The sequence below is a fragment of the Macaca mulatta genome, chromosome 14, assembly GCF_049350105.2.
Source record: "Macaca mulatta isolate MMU2019108-1 chromosome 14, T2T-MMU8v2.0, whole genome shotgun sequence".
NCBI classification, from domain to species: Eukaryota; Metazoa; Chordata; class Mammalia; order Primates; family Cercopithecidae; genus Macaca; species Macaca mulatta.
Window position 1 is genome coordinate 94,620,903 of NC_133419.1, and position 24,701 is coordinate 94,645,603.

General features: G+C 40.7%; 1 protein-coding gene, 1 non-coding gene and 1 pseudogene across 4 annotated transcripts in view; all 3 read left to right on the forward strand.

The window, feature by feature from the left end:
- The first annotated feature begins 346 nt into the window (after positions 1 to 346).
- MED17 (mediator complex subunit 17) overlaps positions 347 to 24,701 on the forward strand; it is a 30,461-nt gene continuing 6,106 nt past the window's right edge. Inside the window, exons 1-10 of one of the 3 annotated variants that reach the window (XR_013403178.1) lie at positions 347 to 827; positions 3,767 to 3,933; positions 6,736 to 6,955; positions 10,223 to 10,359; positions 10,446 to 10,530; positions 11,395 to 11,547; positions 13,185 to 13,315; positions 14,312 to 14,496; positions 18,873 to 19,010; positions 24,124 to 24,233. Coding sequence is in view for 2 of the 3 variants with exons in the window: in NM_001261648.1 (NP_001248577.1) it covers positions 578 to 827; positions 3,767 to 3,933; positions 6,736 to 6,955; positions 10,223 to 10,359; positions 10,446 to 10,530; positions 11,395 to 11,547; positions 13,185 to 13,315; positions 14,312 to 14,496; positions 18,873 to 19,010 (1,466 nt within the window). In the remaining variant the exon portion in view is untranslated. 3 annotated transcript variants of the gene reach the window in all.
- On the forward strand, positions 11,062 to 11,257 carry LOC114672588 (U4 spliceosomal RNA; annotated as a pseudogene).
- LOC114672555 (small nucleolar RNA U13) lies at positions 13,983 to 14,083 on the forward strand. The gene has a single exon (XR_003722961.2). It is a non-coding gene; the product is annotated as a small nucleolar RNA U13 (small nucleolar RNA).

Genomic DNA, 24,701 nt, shown 5'->3' on the forward strand with positions numbered 1-24,701 from the left:
TTCCATCTCCTGGGCTCAAGCGATCCTCCCGCCTCAGCCACCCGCGTAGCTGGGACCACAGGCGCGCGCCATCAGATCTCAGTTCTCTCAACAGGACTCTCATTGCTAAGATACAAGCATCCATTAATTTCTTTTTCCTTGACTCTTTTCGCCTCTGTAGGCTTTCTTTCCTCATCCGCTCTTTAAACAAAGGCAGGCTTAAAAACAGAGAGCCAGTCTCGGCTCCTGAACCGGTCTTTGCCTCCCGCTGCCGGCCACGCCTCTTATGGGCCGGGAAGTTTACCCCACCCTGCCTGGTGATTCACCGGAAGCGCTCTCGGGAGTCCAGGAGCTTCCGCGCCTGCCCAGTTTTGCTCGGAAAGACGCCGGGAGGGGAGCTTGCAGTGCGTTCTGGGAAAGTTGCTGGGCCAGCTCTTTTGTTTCCAGCCTGAGCGTTGCTTTCGGTTTCCCGAGGGTCTTCTGAGGCACCGCGGTTCCGGGGTGCTGGGTTCCCGGCTCTTCGCTGGGAGGCCTCCTCTCCGTACCTCGTTTTTTGGCTTGTGTGGGGGTCCTCCCACCGCTGGCCGACGCCGCCAGCATGTCCGGGGTGCGCGCAGTGCGCATCAGCATCGAATCGGCCTGCGAGAAGCAGGTCCATGAGGTGGGCCTCGATGGCACCGAGACGTACCTGCCGCCGCTGTCCATGTCGCAGAATCTGGCGCGTCTAGCCCAGCGGATCGACTTCAGCCAGGGTTCGGGCTCCGAGGAGGAGGAGGCGGCGGGGACCGAGGGCGACGCGCAGGACTGGCCGGGCGCCGGGTCCAGCGCAGATCAGGACGACGAGGAAGGTAAAGCCTGCATCCGCTGCCCGAGTCCTCCGGTCTGGGTCCCAGCACCCGCCCGGGTGGCTGCCCTCCTCCTCTTCCTCGGTGGGGAAGATCCTGTGCGTGCGAGAACTTTTGAGTGTCCCACGAGTGGAAGCGTAAGGATACTGGTCGTCATCTTTTTGTTGCTGCCGGACAAGTTAGGACACGACTTTACGCAGTACTCCTGCGGGTCTCCTTGAGTGGGAGCGTTTGAGACACTGTCAAACGGTGAAATGTTTAAATGAATGCTTCTCTGTAGAAGGCCTTTAATGTGGCCCACTTGGTGGCTAAGAGTCTTAGATCGGGGCTCTGCCCCTTGCCTGCTGCGTGACCTTTGGCGCGTTACTTTGCATCCTTGTGCGGTGTGGATGATGATAGTAGCACCTACAGAAAAGAAGTCAGTGTTGACTGGAATGTGTGACGAGGTCCAAGAGGTAGGCGGGTCCAGATCCTGTAGAGCCCAGTAGGCCGTGATAAGCGTTTGACTAATGTTGAGACCACTGCAAACTTTCGCAGGATAAGTAGAGACATGATTTTGTTAAAGGTTACTCTAGATGCTTTCCAGTAAATGAATTATAGGGAAAGCAAAACTGGAAGGAAGGGGGCTGGTTAGGAGGGAAGTGAAGAAACAATGAGTAGGTTTCAGATTCTCATTATTGTCAAGGATTTTTGAAAAAAAAAATCACAATTCTTAATTTAATTATGCAGCAGACTCGGTGTAAATGGGAATTTAAAGATGTTTTTTCAGGGCAGTGCTGTTAGGAGTATTAGGAGTCCATTTGCAGAAAAACGTAAATACTACTTTATACCTCACACAAAAATTATTTCCACAATAATTTTTGAGGATTGATTGAGGTGCCAAATGAAGAAAGCAAAACAAAGTGTTAAAAGAAATAATGAAAGAATAGTTGTATTATTCTGGGAGTAGGATAGATCTTCTTAATTTAGGAAATAACGAGACAGGCATGGTAGCTCACACCTGTAGTCCCAACATTTTGGGAGTCCAAGATGGAAGGATCGCTGGAGCCCAGGAGTTCAAGACCAGCCTGAGCAACATAGGGAGCTCCTGTCTCTACAAATTAAAAAACATTTGATTTGCTGGGTGTGGTGGTGCACGTCTGTGGTCCCAGCTACTGGGGAGGCTGAAGGAGGAGAATGGATTGAGCCAGTGAGATCAAGGCTGCAGTGAGCTATGATTGTGCCACCGCACTCCAGCCTGGGTAATAGAACAAGACCCTAACAGCCACACACACAACCACACACTCACCCACCTACTTTACAAACGATAGATATATTACTTATATAAAATTTAAAAACAATGGGAAAAGATGCCATAAGCAAAGTAAAAAGATAAATGACAGACTGGGAGAAGTTCTACCCATATAACACACATTTAGTTGATATCTTCTGTATTCAAAAAGTCCCTTCAAACTGAAAAGAAAATGATGACCCTGGAAAAATGGGCCAAAGATATAAATAGCTCATAGAGGAGAGACTTCAGATACCAATAAACAAAACATAGACTCAATCTCATTAGTAGGGGCTGGGAAATTAAAACATGATGAAGATACTCTTTCCATGCACAAAATTGGCAGAAATTGAAAAGATTTTTAATATTCACGGTTAGGAATGTGAACTGATAGTGATTTTGAAAGACAATCTGGCAGTTTAGTATGTGCCAAAATTTAATTTTAACTTTTGTTTGTTTGTTTGTTTTGTTTTTTTTGAGACGGAGTCTTGCTCTGCCGCCGACTGGATTGCAGTGGTGCAATCTCCGCTCATTGCAACCCCTGCATCCTGGATTCCAAGGATTCTTCCACCTCAGCTTCCCTAGTATCTGGGACTATAGACACGCGGCACCCTGCCCGGCTAATTTTTGTATTTTTGGTAGAGATAGGGTTTCACCATGTTGGCCAGGCTGGTCTTAAAGACATGATCTCAGGTGATCCACCCTGCCTCAGCCTCCCAGAGCGCTGGGATTACAGGCCTGAGCCACTGTGCCCAGCCGAAACTTTTAAATGTGTATCTTCTTTGATTCACTATTACCACATCTAAAAATTGAACCTGCAAAAAAGGTGCACGTATACAGGGTATATATTCAAGGTGTTTACCACTGCTAGCATTGTTGGAAGCAGTCTACCTGTTGGAAGCAATCTACATGTCCATTAAATACAAATGGTTAAACATACCGTACATCCATGTTCCAGAATATCATACAGTGTTAAAAGAATTAGGTAGTCTTATAAGTGCTAACATGGAAGTGTCTCTAGGAAATATTAAGTGAGGGCGGGGCAAAAAGCAAGTAATAGAAAATTGGAAATAGATGTATGTAAGTGCATAGAAAAACCTTTGAAAGAGTATACTCTGTCTGTTAATAGTGGTTACCTCTCAGGACGGGAGAGAATCAGGGGTGGGGAATGAAGGAAAACTTTCACTTTCTACCCTCTAATTCTTTATCTTGTGAACTCTTTATGGTGAATGTTCATGTATTTAATAACAATATGTTTTTTTAATGGTTAAAAGGAAGATATGCTAATAGTGGCTGGCATTACAGGTCATTTTCGTTTTGTACCTTTCTGTATTTTGGAAAATGTATACAATTGTAAATTCAAGTTCTAAAAACTGTAAGAAGATTATTAAAAAGGTTTACATAAATTTGGAAAGATACTTGAGTCTATAATGTTGTAATGATAAATTTAACCTGTGAAAATAGATGTCATTCATTTTGCAATTGTAGGAATGCTAATGTGAATGTTAACAAAGATATAAGAAAGGGTGGAGGGGATGGGATAAGTAAGAGAACAATTTGAAATTAAATTTATTATTTCTCCTTTTAGTGCTTTTTAAAACTAAGTGAGCTGTCTGCCATTCAATGTAATGAATACTTCTGTATTTCTTTTTTTCTCTCTCTCTCTTTTTAGGAGTGGTAAAATTTCAACCTTCCCTTTGGCCTTGGGACTCAGTGAGGAACAATTTGAGAAGTGCCCTGACAGAAATGTGTGTTCTCTATGACGTTCTCAGTATTGTTAGGGATAAAAAATTTATGACTCTTGATCCTGTCTCTCAGGATGCACTTCCTCCAAAACAGGTATTTGTGGACTTTAATTGAATAATAAAATTTTATTTATTAAATCCCAGGACCCTTTTTTGGCTTTGTGCATATTGTTCCATTTTCCTTTCTTGCAAAATTAAGTCCAGATGAAGATTTAAAGACTAACTGGTCTAAAACAAAACCATACAACTGCATTTCCTTTATTTTTGTGTTATATACCTATGATTCTTGGAAGAGTTAAGGTTCGTTAAGAATGTAATACTTTTAAGGCCAGGCGTGGTGACTCACGCCTGTAATCCCAGCACTTTGGGAGGCTGAGGTGGGCACATCACGAGGTCAGGAGATCGAGACCATCCTGGCTAAAACCATGAAACCCTGTCTCTACTAAAAATAACAAAATTTAGCCAGGCATGGTGGCGGGCACCTGTAGCCCCAGATACTCAGGAGGTGGAGGCAGGAGAATTGCTTGAACCCAGGAGGCAGAGGTTGCAGTGAGCCGAGATTGCGCCACTGCGCTCCAGCCTGGGTGACGGAGACTCCGTTTCAAAAAAAAAAAAAAAGAAGTAATACTTTAAAGGTTACCAAATCTTAACAAATTCTTATGGCCTGGATCCTTGGTCTTTTTTTTTTTTTTTTTTTTTTTTTGAGACGGAGTCTCGCTGTGTCACCCAGGCTGGAGTGCAGTGGCGCGATCTCGGCTCACTGCAAGCTCCGCCTCCCGGGTTTACGCCATTCTCCTACCTCAGCCTCCGAGTAGCTGGGACTACAGGCGCCCGCCACCAGGCCCGGCTAGTTTTTTGTATTTTTAGTAGAGACGGGGTTTCACCATGTTAGCCAGGATAGTCTCGATCTCCTGACTTCGTGATCCACCCGCTTCGGCCTCCCAAAGTACTGGGATTACAGGCTTGAGCCACCACGCCCGGCCTGATCCTTGGTCTTTTTAAAACTAAGTGAGCTGTCTGCCATTCAATGTAATAAATACTTCTGTATTTCTTTTTTTCTCTCTCTCTCAAGGATATTGTAATATATCCTTGGTCTGTGATATATTACACAAAAATGTGATGATATAATGGCTTTGGAATCAGGTAGACCTGGATTCAAGTCCTGCCTCTGCCTTCATTAACTGTGTGACCTTAAATTAAGAAGTTATTTTCTCTAAGTCCGTGTTTTTCCATCTAATCCTTCCTTCCTTTTTTTTAGGGGATGGATTAGAAAGGTTAGGCCAAATTATGGAGCATATTGAGAGCTGGGTAGAATTGCTGATATTTCATAAACAATATATTCCATTTTTGAACGTTTGAAGATGAAAGAGAAGCAGCAGAAAGAGGAGTTGGTGAATAGTCTGAAATCATTGAGGCTGCTTGGGTCCTTAAGGAAAACAAGTGTCAGGACCATAACCAAATTAGTCATGGAGAGGAAGTAATGACTGTTAGAACCCATTTGTAAATACAATTAATTGAATAGAATTATTCACATAGTAATAGTTTCAGAATCTAGAAACATTGTGCTAAGGGACTAATAGAGTTCCCTAAATCGGCTTTCTTCATTTTACAGAGAGAAAACTAAAGCTTAAAGAGATTTGTAATATGTGCAAGTTGCTGTCAAGCCAGTAGTTAGAGAGCCAAGACTAGAACTCCAGCACCTAACTCATAGCCCCACTGCCTTTTCTACTATTCTGTGCTTTTCCCAGAAAGGAGACTCCAGGAATTTCTTAAGATCTCCAGGAACTCTTTTATTTACGTTCCTCAATATGATCAAAAGATTATTTTGATATTTTTATGAAGCTTTTTATGTGATTTTTGACTCTCATACAGCCAGAAAACTTTATTAAACTGGTTAGTAAAATACACAAATTATCGTAGTGGTGGGTATTTATGTATGTATATATGATATGTAGATTTTGATTTCTGATCAGTTTTCCAAAAAATTAGGATTCATTGAAGTACATTTAATATTAACAATGGCAGGGCGCAGTGGCTAATGCCTGTAATTCCAACACTTTGGGGAGCCAAAACAGGAGGCCAGGAGTTTGAGACTATCCCAGGCAACATAGGGAGACCCTGTCTCTACCAAAACAAAAAACAAAACAAGCCAGGCTTGGTGTTACGCATCTGGAGTCCCAGCTTCTCAGGAAGCTGAAGCGGGAGGGTCGCTTGAGCCAGTAGGTCAAGGCTATGGTGAGCCAAGATGGGGCTACTACATTCTAGCCTGGGCGACGGTTAGACTCCATCTCAAAAGAAAAAAAGTTAATGCCTCGTGATTTTAGTCTTAATTCCAAAACTTTAATAGCTTATGGTAAGATACAAACTATGGTAAGCTACAAAATACAAGATAATTTTAAGTTATACCCATTGCAGTCATTCATTCATTCATTAAATCAAATATTATGTGCCAGGCATTGTTCTAGGGTTTGTGGATATAGCGGTTTCTGCCAATGCAGGTTACATTGAAGCAGAGATTATAGATGTTAATCAGAAGTATAATGAGTGCCAAAAAGGTTATATATAACTCTATATGTGTATGTGCAGGATAGGGGGGCGGCAATATATAAGGAGAGGAATGGCAGTACATTAGGAGGGGACCTAACAGGCTGGACAAAGTTGATGCAATGTTAAATTCTCACTAGAGGCCATTGTAATGTTTTTGATTTAACATAAGTAAAGCTTTGGGTGAGTTGAACAAATAAATAGGTTAAGGTTATTTTATAAAAACCACCGTTATGTGTACTTGCCCCTCTTTTTTGCTCTTCTTTCACTTCATTTTATTATTGATGAAATATGTAATTTTAGAGGCATTTAAAAATCCTGCAGAACTGCATGTTTGTGTTGTTTTCGATAGAATCCTCAGACGTTGCAGTTAATATCTAAAAAGAAGTCACTTGCTGGAGCAGCACAAATCCTATTGAAGGGGGCAGAAAGACTGACTAAATCAGTTACCGAAAACCAAGAAAACAAGCTACAAAGAGACTTCAATTCTGAGCTTTTGCGATTACGGCAACACTGGAAACTTCGAAAAGTTGGAGATAAAATTCTTGGAGATCTGAGCTACAGAAGTGCAGGTATGAATATTATTAAAAACTATACTTTCTGGCCAGGCGCGGTGGCTCATGCCTATAATCCTAGCACTTTGGAAGGCCAAGGCGTCGGGATCACTTGAGGCCAGGAGTTCAAGACGAGCCCAGGCAATATGGCAAAACTCCGTCTCTACCAAAAATGCAAAAAATTAGCCAGGCGTGGTAACATGCACCTGTAATCCTAGCTACTTGGGAGGCTGAGGCACGAGAATTGCTTGAACCCAGGAGGTGGAGGTTGCAGTGAGCCAAGATCGCACCATTGCACTCCAGCCTGGGGGACAGAGCGAGACTCCATCTCAAAAACAAACAAACAAAAAACTATGCTTTCTGTGTAAGTATAATGTTAAACATCCTTCTATAATATTTTATTTCTCAGCTATGTGTTATGTTTCAAAATTTTAATTTGTGTTCATTTAAGCCAAAACCACTCTTATTAGAGCCTTATAATAAACAGCCTAGTTTCTATTTCAAAACCCTGGAGGTACACGTAACAGAAAGTTCAAAGATGGGGTTTATGTGCTGGCACACCTTGAAGCATAATTGACTTTTTTGTTAGAAATGAGGTAGAACTACACTCCTCAATCGAGGCCTTACCTGTAACCCTTAAAAACTGAACATGGCCGGGTGCAGTGGCTCACACCTGTAATCCTAGCACTTTGGGAGGCTAAAGTGGGCAGATTGCTTGAGCTCAGGAATTCAATACCAGCCTGGGCAACATGGCAAAACTTCGTCTCTACAAAAAATACAAAAATTAGCTGGGCGTGGTATTGCATGCTTGTTAGTCCCAGCTACTCAGGAGGCTGAGGCAGGATGATCCCTTGAGCCCAGGAGGTCGAGGCTGCAGTGAGCCAAGATTGCAGCACTGCATTCCAGCCTGACCGTGTCTCAAAAAACAAGCAAACAAAAAAACTGGACCTGATGCAAGCGTTCTTCTGAGAATTATACAAAAAAAAACTGGACATGAAAGGAGGAAAGAAACTTTCTATTCTTTACTGTTTCTTTTCCCATTAATCTGCTAAGCTGTTTTTATGTCCTGAGTGAAGAGAAAGGGTGGCAGAAACGTTTGCTTTCCTTTTTCCCATCAAACTAGGGCTACAACACTAACTTAGGGCATGCAACTTTTGGGGGCATACTAAAGTTTGATGATGTTGACTTCATATTTTTTGATATAAATTCTTAGTTGTTGAGCTATAACAAATAGTAGGTTTTACAGGGTAATAATGGCAATGTTTTATAAGCTGCTGAGGCAATCACAGGGACTGGCTATATGGAAAAACTTCATAGCTCAATGGGGTAAAAGCTGTGAATATCAGGGGAGGAGGCAAGGAGTCTTGGCTTGGATAGTTGAGATAATGGTAGAGTGATACCTGAAAGATTCATTTACCAGAGTAAGCTATCATTATCCTAAAATTAAAAAAAGATAAGTTAAGGTGGTTAAGTCAAATACTGGAGGAATGACATGCTTCAACACTATTATTAATGGGGGTATTTTGAATCCTGAAGGTTAAATCTTATTATAAAGACGAATTAAAGATGACCAGACCATTTAAAAATTTTAATAGGTGGTCTGTAGAAGCAGTGCTTTCTTGTTTTGGATATTTTCTTTTCCACAAATAATTTGTGTATAGGAACTTTAATTCTTTCTTTGGGGTAGTCACTCATGATTATGAAAGGATTTGATCACATTGTTTTTAATTGCAAGAAAATCTTTAGCATCTTCCCTTGTTATAAAACCAGTTACATTGAACCATCTATTTCTTATATAATTCAGTGGCCCAGAGCAACTCACCCAAATTTCTTTTTTTTTTTTTTTTTTTTTTTGAGATGGAGTCTCGCTCTGTCGCCCAGGCTGGAGTGCAGTGGCGCGATCTCGGCTCATTGCAAGCTCCGCCTCCCGGGTTCACGCCATTCTCCTGCCTCAGCCTCCCGAGTAGCTGGGACTACAGGCGCCCACAACCGTGCCCGGCTAATTTTTTGTATTTTTAGTAGAGACGGGGTTTCACCGTGGTCTCGATCTTCTGACCTTGTGATCCGCCCGCCTCGGCCTCCCAAAGTGCTGGGATTACAGGCGTGAGCCACCGCGCCCGGCCCACTCACCCAAATTTCTGAACTACACAAAAACACATCACATAAGATCTAGGAACTGGGCTGGGCACAGTGGCTCACGCCCGTAATCTCAGCACTTGGGGAGGCCAAGGTGGGAGGATTGCTTGAGCCCAGGAGTTCAAGACCAGACTAGACAACATAGACCCTATATCTAAAAAAAAAATAAAAATAAAAATTAGCTGGGTGCGATGGGCATGTACCTGCAGTCCTAGTTACTTCGGAGGCTGAAGTGGTAGGATTGTTAAATCCTAGGAGTTTGAGGCTACAGTGAGCTGTCATTGTACCACCACACTGCAGCCTGGGAGACAGAGGGAGACCCTGTCTCTAAAAAGATAATAAAAAATAAAGTAAAAAATCTAGGAGACTGGTTGAAAAAAAGTTGCTATGTGCACTATCCTCTGTCTTTCTGTTTGTTGGATGCAGAGCACTTAGTTGAAACCTTAGTAGAGAGGCTAAGCTCCAGAAGTATTTCATCTCCAAGGTTTCAATCTGAGGGATTGTTTTCTAGGAGTACACCCTTTTTTTTTTGTTTTCTTTTTTTTTTTTTTTTTTTTTGAGAGAGAGTTTCGCTGTTGTTGCCCAGGCTGGAGTGCAATGGTGCAATCTCAGCTCACCGCAACCTCCGTCTCCTGGGTTCAAGCGATTCTCCTGCCTTAGCCTCCCGAGTAGCTGGGATTACAGGCATGAGCCACCAATACCTGGCTAATTTTGTATTTTTAGTAGAGACGGGGGTTTCTCCATGTTGGTCATGGCTGGTCTTGAACTCCTGACCTCAGGTGATCCGCCCACCTCGGCCTCCCAAAGTGCTGGGATTACAGGCATGAGCCACTGCACTCGCCCTGTGAGTACACCCATTTTTATCAATACTCCATTAGAATAAAACAATTTGGATTTTCTGTGGAATTCTTATTATAATGATGTCATTAGACTAAGAAGTGTTATTTTTTTAAGGTAAATAACTTACCCCCCAACACTGTTATCTTTCTTTCCTTTGCTCACCACTCCTCACCCTTTCCCCCAAAACATGTTTTTTAGTGGGAACTTTGTGATTCAGTGATGTGGATGTCAAGTATTATATAGTTAATAATGTGTGTCAGAATAATATGTTAACTGTTTTTTATTTTCCTATTTTTCATACAACATTAGGATCTCTCTTTCCTCATCACGGTACATTTGAAGTAATAAAGAATACAGATCTTGATCTGGATAAAAAGATACCTGAAGATTACTGTCCTCTTGATGTCCAAATTCCAAGTGATTTAGAGGGGTCTGCATATATCAAGGTATTTGTCAAAATATTTTTCAAGTAATTTCTTATGAATAGCCTGAAGTTAATTTGTTAACCCTTTTTGTTTTTGTTGTCATGTAGGTTTCAATACAAAAACAGGCTCCAGATATAGGCGACCTCGGCACCGTTAACCTCTTCAAACGACCTTTGCCCAAATCCAAACCAGGTATGGTTATGTTCTATCCTCTAATTTCTGGTCTTATTTGAGCTGACGTTTTAAAATAAACTGAAGATAAATATAGGTAGGAAAAACAGATATTTTGAAGTAAGAACAATTCAAAATATACTTCTAAAATTTGTCAGTAAACCATTAGTGAATAGCTGTGCAGTTTTTTTTTTTTTTTGAGACTGAGTTTCTCTCCTGTTGCCCAGGCTAGAGAGCAGTAGCACGATCTCGGCTCATTGCAACCTCCACCTCCCAGGTTCAAGCGATTCTCCTGTCTCAGCCTCCCAAGTAGTTGGAATTACAGGCATGCGCCACATGCCTGGCTAATTTTGTATTTTTAGTAGAGATGGGGTTTCTCCATGTTGGTCAGGCTGGTCTTGAACACCCAGCCTCAGGTGATCCACCCACCTCAGCCTCCCAAAGTGCTAGGATTAAGGGCATGAGCCACCGGCAACTTTTTTTTAAAGATTGGACTTATTTACTGGTTTTCTCTGTTAAAGAAGTGAGATTTTTATAATTTGGAAAGAATATAGCTTTGCACAGTGGTAGTATCATATCCAATGAGGTTTATCTGTGGCATGATTATTGCTAATTGATGCTTCCCTCTTCAGGAATTGAAACAACTTCTTCAGGAATGAAAGCTTGGGGTGGCAGGGAACTTCTCAATACCCTGGTGGGATGATTTGTAACAGTTGGCATTGGCAATTTTTGACAGTCTCTATAGAGACTGAATAGAAAAAAAAGAATATACTGTAATGTAATGTTTTTCTAAACTTTTGTCGTCATATGTATTCAGATCACCATTTAAACTAGTTAATGCATAATATGGTTAGATAATTGATACATATATTTCTTGTCTTTCAGGTTCCCCACATTGGCAGACAAAATTAGAAGCGGCACAGAATGTTCTCTTATGTAAAGAAATTTTTGCACAGCTCTCTCGGGAAGCTGTTCAAATTAAATCACAAATCCCTCACATTGTGGTGAAAAACCAGATTATCTCTCAGCCCTTTCCGAGTAAGAGCAGCCCTTTTTCGACTTTATGAACAGGACTTTGTGTTTTGGGGAATAGGACAGAGAAGGTAGCTCTTAGGGTGTGTTGGGAGAATAAGGAGAGCAAAGAAATAGTGTGCTATCCATAGTGACAGCCAGTAAAGCATGTAACACAAACTACACTGTGGAATCTGTTCTGTCCTAAATAGTGTGACCCTTGGATTTTTAAGCTACATATTTAAAATTTGCACTTATGTAGTCATTATTGTGGTCAAGAGAAAAGAAAATTTGCGCTAGCATAGCTACAGTTATTTAGCAGCAGTTGCTTTGAAGGGAGATTTTTCAGGGATCCTGCCTTATTGTCTAAATGAGAGGCCAATTTAAAAATGTTTACTCTTACGCCTGTCATCCCAGCACTATGTGAGGCCGTGGTGGGCATATCACCTGAGGTCAGGAGTTCGAAACCAGCCTGGCCAACATGGTGAAATCCCATCTCTACTAAAACAAAAAAAAGGCCAGGCACGGTGGCTCAAGTCTGTAATCCCAGCACTTTGGGAGGCCGAGACGGGCGGATCACGAGGTCAGGAGATCGAGACCATCCTGGCTAACACGGTGAAACCCCATTTCTACTGAAAAATACAAAAAACTAGCCGGGCGAGGTGGCGGGCACCTGTAGTCCCAGCTACTCGGGAGGCTGAGGCAGGAGAATGGCGTAAACCCGGGAGGCGGAGCTTGCAGTGAGCTGAGATCCGGCCACTGCACCCCAGCCTGGGCGACAGAGCGAGACTCCGTCTCAAAAAAATATATATATAAAAAAAAAAAAGAAAGAGTTTACTTATAATAGTCTCAAATTTGTAGAAACTGGATTTTCATTGTATTATTCAAAAGCAGGTAGACTTGCCCTGGGATCAGTTTGTATTTAGCTTTGCACTTGTTTTTTACGTGAATTCTAAGGACTGTCGTCTTTAGAAGGAAGTAGGTTTTAGCAGTGAGAAATTCCATCCTACTTCTCATGGGAGCAGGGAAGACTGTCTTTTACGCAGTAAGACTGACTACCAACTCTTATTTTAAAGGAAAAAACGAATTAATATATAGCTTTTTCACCAGTCTTTAGCCACAGTTCAAGGGCAGCAGCCATATTATATGTCAACAGAATTTGAATTGTTAAAATACATGGTAGTTTATTGTATTCATGAATAGTTTTTGTTTTTTTTTTTTAAGATAAAGTTTCCATTTTATTGTTCAGGCTGGAGTGCAATGGTGTGATCTTGGCTCACTGCATCCTGTCCACCTCCTGATTCAAGCGATTCTCCTGCCGCAGCCTCCCAAGCTGCTGGGAGTATAGGCACACGCCACCATGCCCGGCTAATTTTTTTGTATTTTTAGTAGAGACAGGATTTCACTATGTCGGCCATGATGGTCTTGATCCGCTGACCTTGTGACCCACCCGCCTTGGCCTCCCAACATGCTGGGATTACAGGCGTGAGCCACCGCACCCAGCCGAATAGTAATCTTGATATACAGATGTTAATCATTAGGTCTGATCTTCAAGTTTAGAATATACCTTTTGAAAATGAGCTATGATTATACTTTATGAAGACAGTTTGTACCTTTCCATATTTCAGGTTATTTACATCTGTCCTCCTCCTTTTTATAAATAGACTTGCAGTTATCTATTTCTTTGTGCCATTCCTCAAATGATAAGAAATCCCAAAAATCTACTACTGAGAAGCAATGTCCGGAGGACCACCTTTATGTCCTAGAGCATAATTTGCATCTACTGATTAGAGAGGTAAGGAAATAAATGTTTTTCTTTGCACTGTGGTGAGCATGTCCAGGGCAGTGAGTATGCACAAAGCATCCCGCTCCTTTGCTGAGTCTTGATTATTCACATAGCACCAACATTCATTGTCTGGTATGAAAGATCCTTGCTGTTTCCTAGGGGAATAGAGATAATCAGAATACTGTCCCTGTTCCCAAGCATACCTTCTAGTGGTAGAGATATACAGGTTTTAAAGTAGAGGTGTAAGAAACATGGTGCTAAAGTGCAGAGGGAAGGGTGATTCTGACTGGGGGAGGTAAGGGAAAATGTCTTGCCAGAGTCTGTGAACAGACTAGTTTTATTTTGGGACATGTTCTACTTGTAGATCATCTGCAACTGTTCCAGGGAGCTGGTTCACAGGACAGGGTAATTTCAAAAGAATATCCTGTGAAATTTCATGGAAGTATATATTACAACCTCCCCTGCCCAACCCCAAAACCTGGTTCAGTTGATTGTGATGGTACAAGAGTTGTTTTTAAAAAGCTCCTCAGGAGGTTCAGATAGGCAGCCGGGTTTGAGAACCTTTAATCTAGGGTATAGTGAAAGAACTATTTACTGATTGTATATGTTCTATTTGTGAGACTCAATGAAGAGGATTGTTTTATATTTTAAAACTTTTAAAATAAAAAAGCTTGAGATCCTTTTGTGGTTCAAAAGCATGATTGGGCTTTCATGCTCATGCGTGAGTTGTGACTCCCTCAAACCTTATTAGGATGTCGGCGCGTTACCCATCTGACATGAGAAAAGGAAAAAAGTTACAGCTTGAGAGGGACCCTTCTCTCTACAGACTTGCATTAAGTGTGACCTAGTAGATGCTAGCATTTTTCTCCAAGGTTGGATTGTTTTCATATGTGGTTCAAATCCATTCCTTTCAGTGTTTCTAAGATGTCAGCCATGTTTTGATTAAATATTGTGTAGCATTTACTAATGTGGATATTGGTTATTTAAAATGACTGTTTTTGTTAGTTTCATAAACAGACCTTGAGTTCCATCATGATGCCTCATCCAGCAAGTGCACCTTTTGGCCACAAGAGAATGAGACTTTCAGGTCCTCAAGCTTTTGATAAAAATGAAATTAATTCATTACAGTCCAGTGAAGGGCTTCTGGAAAAAATAATTAAACAAGCAAAGCATATTTTTCTAAGGAGTAGGTAAGGTTGAACAAAGTTACTGTTTTCTGTTTTTTCTTTGAAATTGCAGTTTGTTTTCTTCTATTATTTCATACACTTTTTTGGGATGCTTTAATTTTTTAATTTTAGGCAGAGGAAGTGGTAAGAGTTTATTTATGGTCATAGACTGGGTCCTGTCAAGTCTGGGGAAGACTTAGATCCATGTCTGATCTAACAGTATTCTTTCTAACACTGTCACTTTTTTGCAGAGACAACTGACTAGGAATGTGCCTTACAACACTATACTTTCTTCAGTAACCCAGCCATGAGATACTTATTTCTGAACTGATTTAAATGTTTTTCTTGAGTGTTTCTGTATGTTTTGTTTCTTGCACATTTTAGAGTTTGGAGAGCACTTTCCTTCGTGTTAACTTATTTAATCTTTGTTCTTTGGGGCAGGAAGTATTAACCCTGTTTTTACTGATAAGATTGAGGCTTAAAGAAGTTATGCACCTTTCTCAACGTTACACAGCTAAAAAGTTGCGGAACCAGGATTTATGCCCAGGTCTATGTAATGCCAAAGCTCTTTTTTTTCCTTTATATATACTGCTTACAAAATAACGTGGCATGATTACAAATAAATGTATCTTTTTCAGTGCTAAAGGGTGCTTTTCTATTTTATTATTGGTACTTAGTGAAAAGGCCTGTTTTTACTTCATTTGTAATTATGCCTTGGTAGTACTCCAGAATTTCAGGCATGGGCATTGTCATTAAATAGATGATATTTTATTTTTGATTTCCAGTCTTTTTCTTGTTAATACAGTTTTTTTTTAGTACATGAGTTTGTAGTCTTAAAGTGGAAATTTAGGTCCTTCAACTTTTAGTAAAAGGAATTAGGGAGACATGTTAGAGAAGACAGCATGATGCAGTGAAAGGAGTAGGGGACTAGGGATGAAAGGTGTGTAAGCCAAGGCTCAATCGTTTGCTAAATAACTTCGAGCAAGGGATTTAGTGTCTATGGTCCACCACTTAATCCCCTGTCAATAGGAGGTATAGGAGTGGGGTCTTAGGGTCATATTACGTGATGTATGTAGAAGTTTCTTGTAAGTAATAAAGTATTATATGGTAGGTTACTGTTTCTTACCATTAATACAGTTCAACTTAAAAAGCTGATAATTTGAGTAGTCTTCCAAATTTCTGATTGACCACAAATTTATATATTCCCCAAAATAAATGATCAGCATAAAAATAGCTGTTTTTAGAACCATTATAAATTTCAGAGTAGTAAGTGTAGCCTTCGAAGCAGCAAAGCTTTAAAAATGTTACTTCTTTCTGGTGTGCAAAAAGCTTAGTAAAGAAAAAAAGACCATGGCTGGGCATGGTGGCTCACCCTTGTAGTCCCTATACTTTAGGAGGCCAAGATGGGAAGCTTGCTGGAGCCCAGGAGCCCAGGAGTTTGAGACCAGCCTGGGCAATGTAGTGAGACCTTGTCTCTACAAGAAACTTTTTTTTTTTTTTTGAGACGAAGTCTCACTGTGTCACCCAGGCTGGAGTGCAGTGGCACAGCTCACTGCAAACTCTGCCTCTTGGGTTCAAGCAATCATCCCGCCTCAACCTCCCGAGTATTTGGGATTACAAGCATGCACCACCATGCCTGGCTAATTTTTGTGTTTTTAGTAGAAATGGGGTTTCACCATGTTGGCCAGGCTGGTCCCGAACTCCTGACCTCAAGTGATCTGCCCACCTCGGCCTCCAACACGCTGGGATTATAGGCGTGAGCCACTGTGCCTGGCCAGGAAGTCTTTTAAAAAATAGCTGGGCTTGGTGTGGTGGCTCATGCCTGTAAACTCAGCATTCAGGGAGGCCAGGCAGATCCCTTGATTCCAGGAGTTTGAGACCAGCCTGGGCAACATGGCCCATCTCTACAAAAAATAAAAAAAATTAGCCAGCTGTGGTGGTATGCACTTGTAGTCCCAGCTACTTGGGAGGCTGAGGCTGGAGCATCGCTTGAGCCTGGGATGTTGAGGCTGCAGTGAGCTGTGATCACTCCAGTACGCTCCAGTTATGGTGACAGAGCGAAGCCATATGTTAAAAAAGGAAAAAAAGACTGATGTGTATGATACCATGCACTGTGAGATCTCTTGACATGCTAATATATTTTTATGTATATATGTCAGAGTGTATGTGTGTCTTTAAAAACGAAATCAGAGATTATAAAATTTTATATCCTTCTGAGTTCATACCTCAGAGGTGACACCAGAACAAATGAAAACTTTATACCTTGCATTCATTTAATATTGTATTATAAAGCTTTTCATCTTTTATTAAAGGTTTTTAAATGTATTTTAATAGCTGTATAATATCCTATTATATAAATACTTCATGATTTCCCAATTTTCCATTGCTAGATAATTTTATTTCCAGTTTAACGGTTCTTGTAATGCTCACACACATACATATCTTCTATAGGAATTATGAAGCACTGTCAGGGAAACATACCAAGGAAAAAGGAAAATAAATTTCAGAATGTATTGTAAGAAGCCAGTACTGTAGCAGCAGACCAAACCCTAAGTCTGTTAATGTAAAAGCCCCTTGTGCCTACTGGCTCTTCTCATTTCTTCCTGTTTTCTTTTAAAATTAAATTTTTTTTTTTTTTTAATTTTGAGGTGGGGCATGGCATGGTGGCTCATGCCTGTAATCCTAGCACTTTGGGAGGCCAAGGAAGGCAGATCACTTGAGGTCAGGAGTTCTACAGCAGCCTGACCAACATGGCAAAACCTCGTTTCTACTAAAAATAGAAAAATTAGCCAGGCGTGGTGACACACGCCTGTAGTCTAAGCTACACTCTGGAGGCTGAGACAGGAGAATCGCTTGAACCTGGGAGGTGGAGGTTGCAGTGAGCTAAGATTTTACCACTGCACTCCAGCCTGGGTGATAGAGTGAGACCGTCTCTTAAAAAAAAAAAAATTTTTCCAGCACTTTAGGAGGCCGAGACGGGCGGATCATGAGGTCAAGAGATCGAGACCATCCTGGCTAACATGGTGAAACCCCGTCTCTACTAAGAAAATACAAAAAACTAGCCGGGCGAGGTGGCTAGTAGTCCCAGGTAACTGTAGTCCCAGCTACTCGGGAGGCTGAGGCAGGAGAATGGCCTAAACCCGGGAGGCGGAGCTTACAGTGAGCTGAGATCCGGCCACTGCGCTCCAGCCTGGGCGACAGAGCGAGACTCCGTCTCAAAAAAAAAAAAAATTTGAGACAGCATCTTACTCTGGCCTAGACTGGAGTGCAGTGCAGTAGTGGGGTCAAAGCTCACTGTAACCTGGAACTGCTGGGCTCAAGTGATATCCTGCCTCAGTCTCCTAAGTAGCAGGGACTACTCATGCACACCACTGTGCCAGCTAATTTTCTTTTTATTTATAGAGACTGGTTGTCGATACTTTGCTTGGGTTTGTTTTGAACTCCTGGTATCAAGCGATCCTCCCTCCTTGTCCCCGCAAAGTGTTTTGATTACAGGTGTGAGCCACCTCCATTTTTCTTTTTCCAGTAAAATGTTAAAAATCAGATAATTAGAAACTGAGGGTTGGTTAATTTAAATGATTTATGCTTTGGTTCTAAGTGTTGGCTGTTGATTAGTGTGTATAAGATTATTGGCTTTGGAATTACATTCCCAGGTTTTTGGCTCTGGATTTAGACTCCCAGGTTTTGTATCCCAGTTTACATCTATGTGACCTTGGGCAAATTGCTTAACATTGCTAAAGCTTTTCCTCTTATAAGAATGGAAATAATAGTGCCTACCTAATAAGGTTAAGATTAAATGATATGTTAGTAAGATTAAATGATATAATTCATGAAAGCACTTACTATAATGCTTGCTATATAATGAATACTTGATGAATCTTATTTCTCGTTTGTATTGGTATTTTTCTTTTTTTTTGGAGTATAAGGTTTTGATTGTGCAAAAAATCTCTAGCTTCTCTTGAATATGATTATAATTTCATTACAGTAATGGGTCTAAATGTGGGTATGTCCCAAGTCATTTCTACCAGGGATCAAATACTGACAGTTATGAATGATTTATATTAGGTTTATACCCTAGAATATCGAATATCCTTCTCATTCATTTCCTGATAAGCTTTTCTGAGTGGAAGAAAATGAATAATGGGAATAAATCTATCATGAATCGTGATAATCAGGGGTGTGTGATGAGAGTGTATTGTAGTGTGAAGCTGAGAACCTACACATTCAAGCAGTATGAAAGGGTTCTTAGAACTACCTCTGCCTTCGTTTAAAGTCTGCCTTACACATAGTGGTAGTTTTAAAAAGTAGTTTTAAAATTTTCATAACATTGATGAATCATTTATAGTCCTATCATTTTGTATGTTGACTTAAAAAGTTTTTTAACCTCTTGTGTTTAAAAGAGCTGCTGCAACCATTGACAGCTTAGCAAGCCGAATTGAGGATCCTCAGATACAAGCTCATTGGTCAAATATCAATGATGTTTATGAATCTAGTGTGAAAGTTTTAATCACATCACAAGGCTATGAGCAAATATGCAAGTAAGTGGCCAAAATAAAAGTTTTGTATTTAATATGTTAATGGATGTTGATGTTTGCTGAGTAATTGTATTAAGCATTTGGTTTTTATTTGCTAGGGTGGCATAACATTTCTGTAAATTATATAAACTGTAGAGCGTTTTTTTGTTTGTTTTGTTTTTTGTATTTTTATTAGAGACGGAGTTTCACTGTGTTAGCCAGGATGGTCTCGATTTCCTGACCTCGTGACCCACCCGCCTCGGCCTCCCAAAGAGAGTGTGTTTTTTTGTTTTGTTTTGTTTTGTTTTTTAGGTGGAGTCTCACTCTTTTACCCAGGTTGGAGTGCAGTGATGTTCATAACTGACTGCAGCCTCAAGCTCCTGGGTTCAAGGAATTCTGCCTCAACCTCCTGAGTAGCTGGGACTATAGGTGTGTGCCCCCATGCCCAGCCAATTAAAAAATTTTTTTTTTTTTTTTGAGAAACAGGTCTATGTTCCCCCTGCTGGTCTTGAACTCCTGGACTTCAGCAATCCTCCTGTCTTGGCCTCCCAAAGTGCTGGGATTACAGGCATGAACCACCACTCCCGGCGACTGTTTTTTTGTTTTTGTTTTGTTTTTGATGGCAATTAGTTATTAGGAGAAAATTCATGAAGTCTGTTTTTAAACATTGTAAGAATGAGAGGTAAGAATGTCTAAAAACTAGTCTCTATTAGGTAAATGTCACATATTTGAGCTGGGGTAAACAATGAATCCCAGCACTGAGCAGAAGGCTGCCTTACCTCTTGAGACTCCAGGTCTGCTTCAGTTCTTGCCTAATGGCTATGGCAGGTCTAGTACATTTGAAGTTAATAAGGCCATTTGTATTCTAGCCTGTACTGCATGTTATGCCTAGAACAGCCTAAGTTTTATAGCTCTCATGACCTGGTGTTGATCCTGGGTCTAATCCAGTTCATGATTATGCCCTAAAAACTGGGTTGATAACTGTGTGTCTGTGAAGGAGGTGAGATGGTTTTTGTCCCCAGCCTTCATAGGAATGCAGTCTACTTGATTTATATTCACAAATCACGACTTAATACAATTGGCCAGTAGCCATTAAAGGACTTTTTAGGCTACCTTTTGAGCCTCTTTGAAATTTAACACCTGACATTTGTCAGGGTCTGTGACTACGTTTTATTTTTAAAGTGTTAGTTGGTTTAATTCCTTTTTGTCTCAGTTTATGTTTTTGAGATGGCGTCTCACAATGCTGTTGTCCAGGCTGATCTCAAACTCCTGGGCTCAAGCAGTCCTCCCGCCTCTGCGTCCTGTGTAGCTGGGACTACAGGTGTGCACTACCATACCCTTCTTAGTTGCTTTATTTCAGACAGACGTAACTAGCCGCAGTAAAACAAAACATACTGTGAAACACAGAATAATGACCCTTGGGAGTAGGGGCAGAAAATACTTTTATAATGCTATTTTTTTCTTTTTTTTTTGATATTTTCCTATGTACAGTCATTCCCAATATAATGCTATTTTTAATGTAGAGGTTTTAATTCACTTAAAAAATGAAAAAATAGTAGATAAGTGTGAGAGCAGATGTAGAGTATGAAAGAATACACAATGGGAAGGAAACTAGTCCTGAAACTTCCAGAGAAAGATGGTGGAGTAAAGTGGAGTCATAGAGTTTTCTTCCCCTGTCTAAAGAAATAATAAAATAATTGGGGTGATTTGAGGGTGGGGTGGGAGAAAGTAGGTGTTGAACATAGATGAAACAAGTTTGGATTGCATTTTTAGCTGTTAAGACTGGGTGATGGAATTATAGGCTTTCATTATATTATACTTCTGTTGGTGTTTATTATTTATTTGCTGATAAGCCTTTTGCCCTCCTAATGTTTGTGTTTAAAATTTTCCATAGTAAAAAGTTAAGAGAGACTGAGTGCAATGGGAAGGAAAAGAGAAAGTTATCATCATTGAATTGTTTATACTTAGAACTAAGACTAAAACTGTGGGATTATGATTGCAGGTCCCAATGTAAACGTGCTAAACTTCCATGAAGAAAAGTTAGTGATGATGTAGCCTTGACAGAATCAGGAGTGGAGGAGAAGTAGAAGGCAGTAGTAGAATGCCCTTTTCCTCATCTTCTATAGCTGGTGTATTAAGATTCTCTAGAGGGACAGAACTAATTGAAAATATATATACACACACACACACACACACACACACACGTGGGAGTTTATTTAGTATTAACTCACACGATCACAAGGTCCCACAATAGGCCATCTGCCGGCTGAGGAGCAAGGAGAGCCAGTCCAAGTTCCAAAACTAAGGAACTTGGAGTTGATGTTCAAGGGCAGCAAGCATCCAGCAGAGAGAAAGATGTAGGCTGGGAGGCTAGGCCAGTCTCTCTTTTCACATTTTTCTGCCTATTTATATTCTAGCCATGCTGGCAGCTGATTAGATTGTACCCACCGAGATTAAGGGTGGGTCTGCCTTTCCCAGCCCAGTGACTCAAATGTTAATCTCCTTTGGATGAGGATGTTAACATCCTCACAGACATACCTAAGACTAATACTTTGTATCCTTCAGTCCAATCAAGTTGACAGTATTAACCATCACAGCTGGGCTCAACTTAGGCTGTTGAAAGTTGAAAATAATTCTCAGAATTCCTTTGGATCAGTCATTTAAAACAGTTTCTTCCACATCTTTCTAGGAATGTCTATGTACTTACAAGCATATATATCCTACCTGTTCCTGTACCCTACCTCTCTTTAAAAAGAATTTTTTTTTACATATACATGTAGAAGACATGCAACCCTACCTCTCTTACACAGTTTTGTATGCTTTCTAAAATCGTATTACACATAACAAAATTCACCATTTTAAAGTGGACACAGTTCAGTGGTCTTTAGTGTATTCCCTGTGTTGTATAACCATCATCATCTAATTATTGGACATTTCCATCATCCCCGAAAAGAAACTCTATACGTAGTAGCAGTCATTTGCAATTTACGTGCTTTTTAAACTCAGTAGTATTTTCGTGAAATAGTTCAACTTACGCAGGTAGGTTTAATGATCAGAATATAATGGAATCAATTAGGAAAAACTGTATACAGGAAATGCTTTACAGAGTAGTAAATGTGGACTATTTTATGTGGACTGTTTTAACAAGGTTTAAAATATATGGATTATTCTGCATTATTCTGAGTTAAAATTATTCATGTTGCCATAAGGTCCAGAAATACAGACAGGTACACATAATAAACAATTTATTGCTCAGTAGTAGTATATGAGTCAGTAAACATTATTTTGTTAGCACATAGGTCTACCTCATTTTTTTCTTACAGCCTTTTTGTATTCCATTATATGTCCCAAACTTTTAATCAGTCTTCTGTTGCTGAACATTTTTGTTTGAGTATCAGCCAAATAATTTGTACATATACAGGTATATCCATTTATAGGGTAAAGTCCTATGAGTATAATTGCTGGGTTAAAACAGAAGGACATTTGGCTGGGCACGGTGGCTCACGCCTCTATCCCCCGCATTTTGGGAGGTTGAGGCGGACGGATCACTTGAGGCCAGGAGTTCGAGCCCAGCCTGGCCAACATGGTGAAACCCTGTCCCTCCTAAAAACAGAAAAATTAGCTGGGTACGGTGGTACACGCCTGTAGTTCCAGCAGCTTGGGAGGCTGAAGTGGGAGAATCATTTGAACCCAGGAGACAGAGGTTGCAGTGAGCTGAGATTGCGCCACTGCACTCCTGCCTGGGTGATAGAGATCCCGTCTCAAAGAAAAGATAAGGACATTTAAATTTTTAATTAGTACTACCAAATTGTTCTTCAATTGGTTGCTACAAGTATGCATTCACCAACAGTGAGTGATAAGAATCCCTGTTCCTTCACACCTTGTTTTAAGAAAATAATTGTAAAATGTTTGTTAGATGTATGATGTATATATCTTTAAGCCTTTTGAGTTTTGTTTTTCTTTGAGAAAACAGTGTAAACTTTAGTTCATCAAAATTACAACTTAAACCAGGCATAAGGTTGCACACACCTGAAGTCCCAGCCTCTCAGGAGGCTGAGGCGGGAGGGGATTACTCAACGTCAGGATTTCAAGGATGCAGTGCGCTATGATGGCACCATGGAAAAAACGACTGCACTCCAGCCTGGGCAACATAGCAAGACCTTGTCTATTTTTTTTTTTTTTTTTTGAGACGGAGTTTTGCTCTGTCATTGGATTGGAGTGTAGTGGTATGATCTTGGCTCACTGCAACCTCCATCTCCTGGGTTCAAGCAATTCTTCTGCCTCAGCCTCCTGAATAGCTGGGACCAAAGGTGTGTGCCACCACGCCCACCTAATTTTTGTATTTTTAGTAGAGGTGGGATTTCACCATGTTGGCCAGGATGGTCTCGATCTCTTGACCTTGTGATCACCTGCCTCGGCCTCCCGGAATGCTGGGATTACAGGCATGAGCCACTGCACCTGGCCTCTATTTTTTTTTTTTTTTTTAATTTCAACTTTATATAGACAATCACCAAAATGCTTTATTGTGAAATACTTACTTTAAAACAAAGAAACAAGCGCTATTTTCAAATGTGAGAGGATATAAAGCTGTTTTTTCCTGCATTTTGTTCATCTATGTTATTAGGGGATTTCAGGTTTCTTGGATGTATTACACGCTGAAATTTTAGAAGTTCTTTTGGAAGAGTGCAGTGATCTGCTTATTATTTACTGGCTATTGTATGAGTTTCTTTATTTGGCCTAAGCCAAATTAATGGAGTATATATATTCTGACTTGTTTGCCAGTTTTTTCAGTAGGAGAAGGTAAAGAGTTAACAAAACCGTTTCTCTTTCTGTATGAGAATTTGCTCTTTGTTAACACTGGCTCTAATCCCTTGGAAACCTGTTAAGGAAAGATGTCATCTGTATTACTAGGCAACATTGCTTATAGTAAAAATGATATCAAACTGGTAAAATGCATCTGAACCGGGAGAAATTTTAAATAACTGATGGGAATGCCTTTGGACTTCCCTGGATGGTGGTGACTTTTAAAACTGGGCTTAGCTTGTGGAAACCATGCCTATGGAGTAGTTACAAGACCTTATGGCTCCTGTTAGGGCAGGTCCCACATATACCCAATGTGGATCTCTTCTCCTTGCAGCAAAGGTGTTCTGCTGCTATATAGACAGTTGCATGGCCTGCTGGCAAGCCGTGGTCCCTTCACATCCTTCTGGGTAGACTGGTACTCGGTGTGGTCTATGGTATTCTGGGGTGAGTCTGTTTAGTTGAACCTAGGAAGACCCCTGCATCTCCTCTATGGATGTTGGTGTGGGTTATTAAAACGTTTTCTTTTTGGCCGGGTACGGGGGCTCAGGCCTGTAATCCCAGCACTTTGGGAGGCCAAGGCAGGTAGATCACTTCAGGTCAGGAGTTCAAGACCAGCCTGGCCAACATGGTGAAATACCGTCTCTGCTAAAAATAACAAAAATTAGCTGGGCGTGGTGGCAGGTGCCTGTCATCCCAGCTACTTGAGAGGCTGAGTCAGGAGAATCTCTTGAACTCAGGAGAGGGAGGTTGCAGTGAGCTGAGATCGTGCCACTGCACTCCAGCCTGGGCAACAGACTGAGACTTTGTCTAAAAAAATAATAATAATAATTTTTAATTTGATATTGAGGTTTATTATTTATGATATTGTATAAGATAATTTTGAACATCTCTGATTTTTAGTATGTGTGTCTA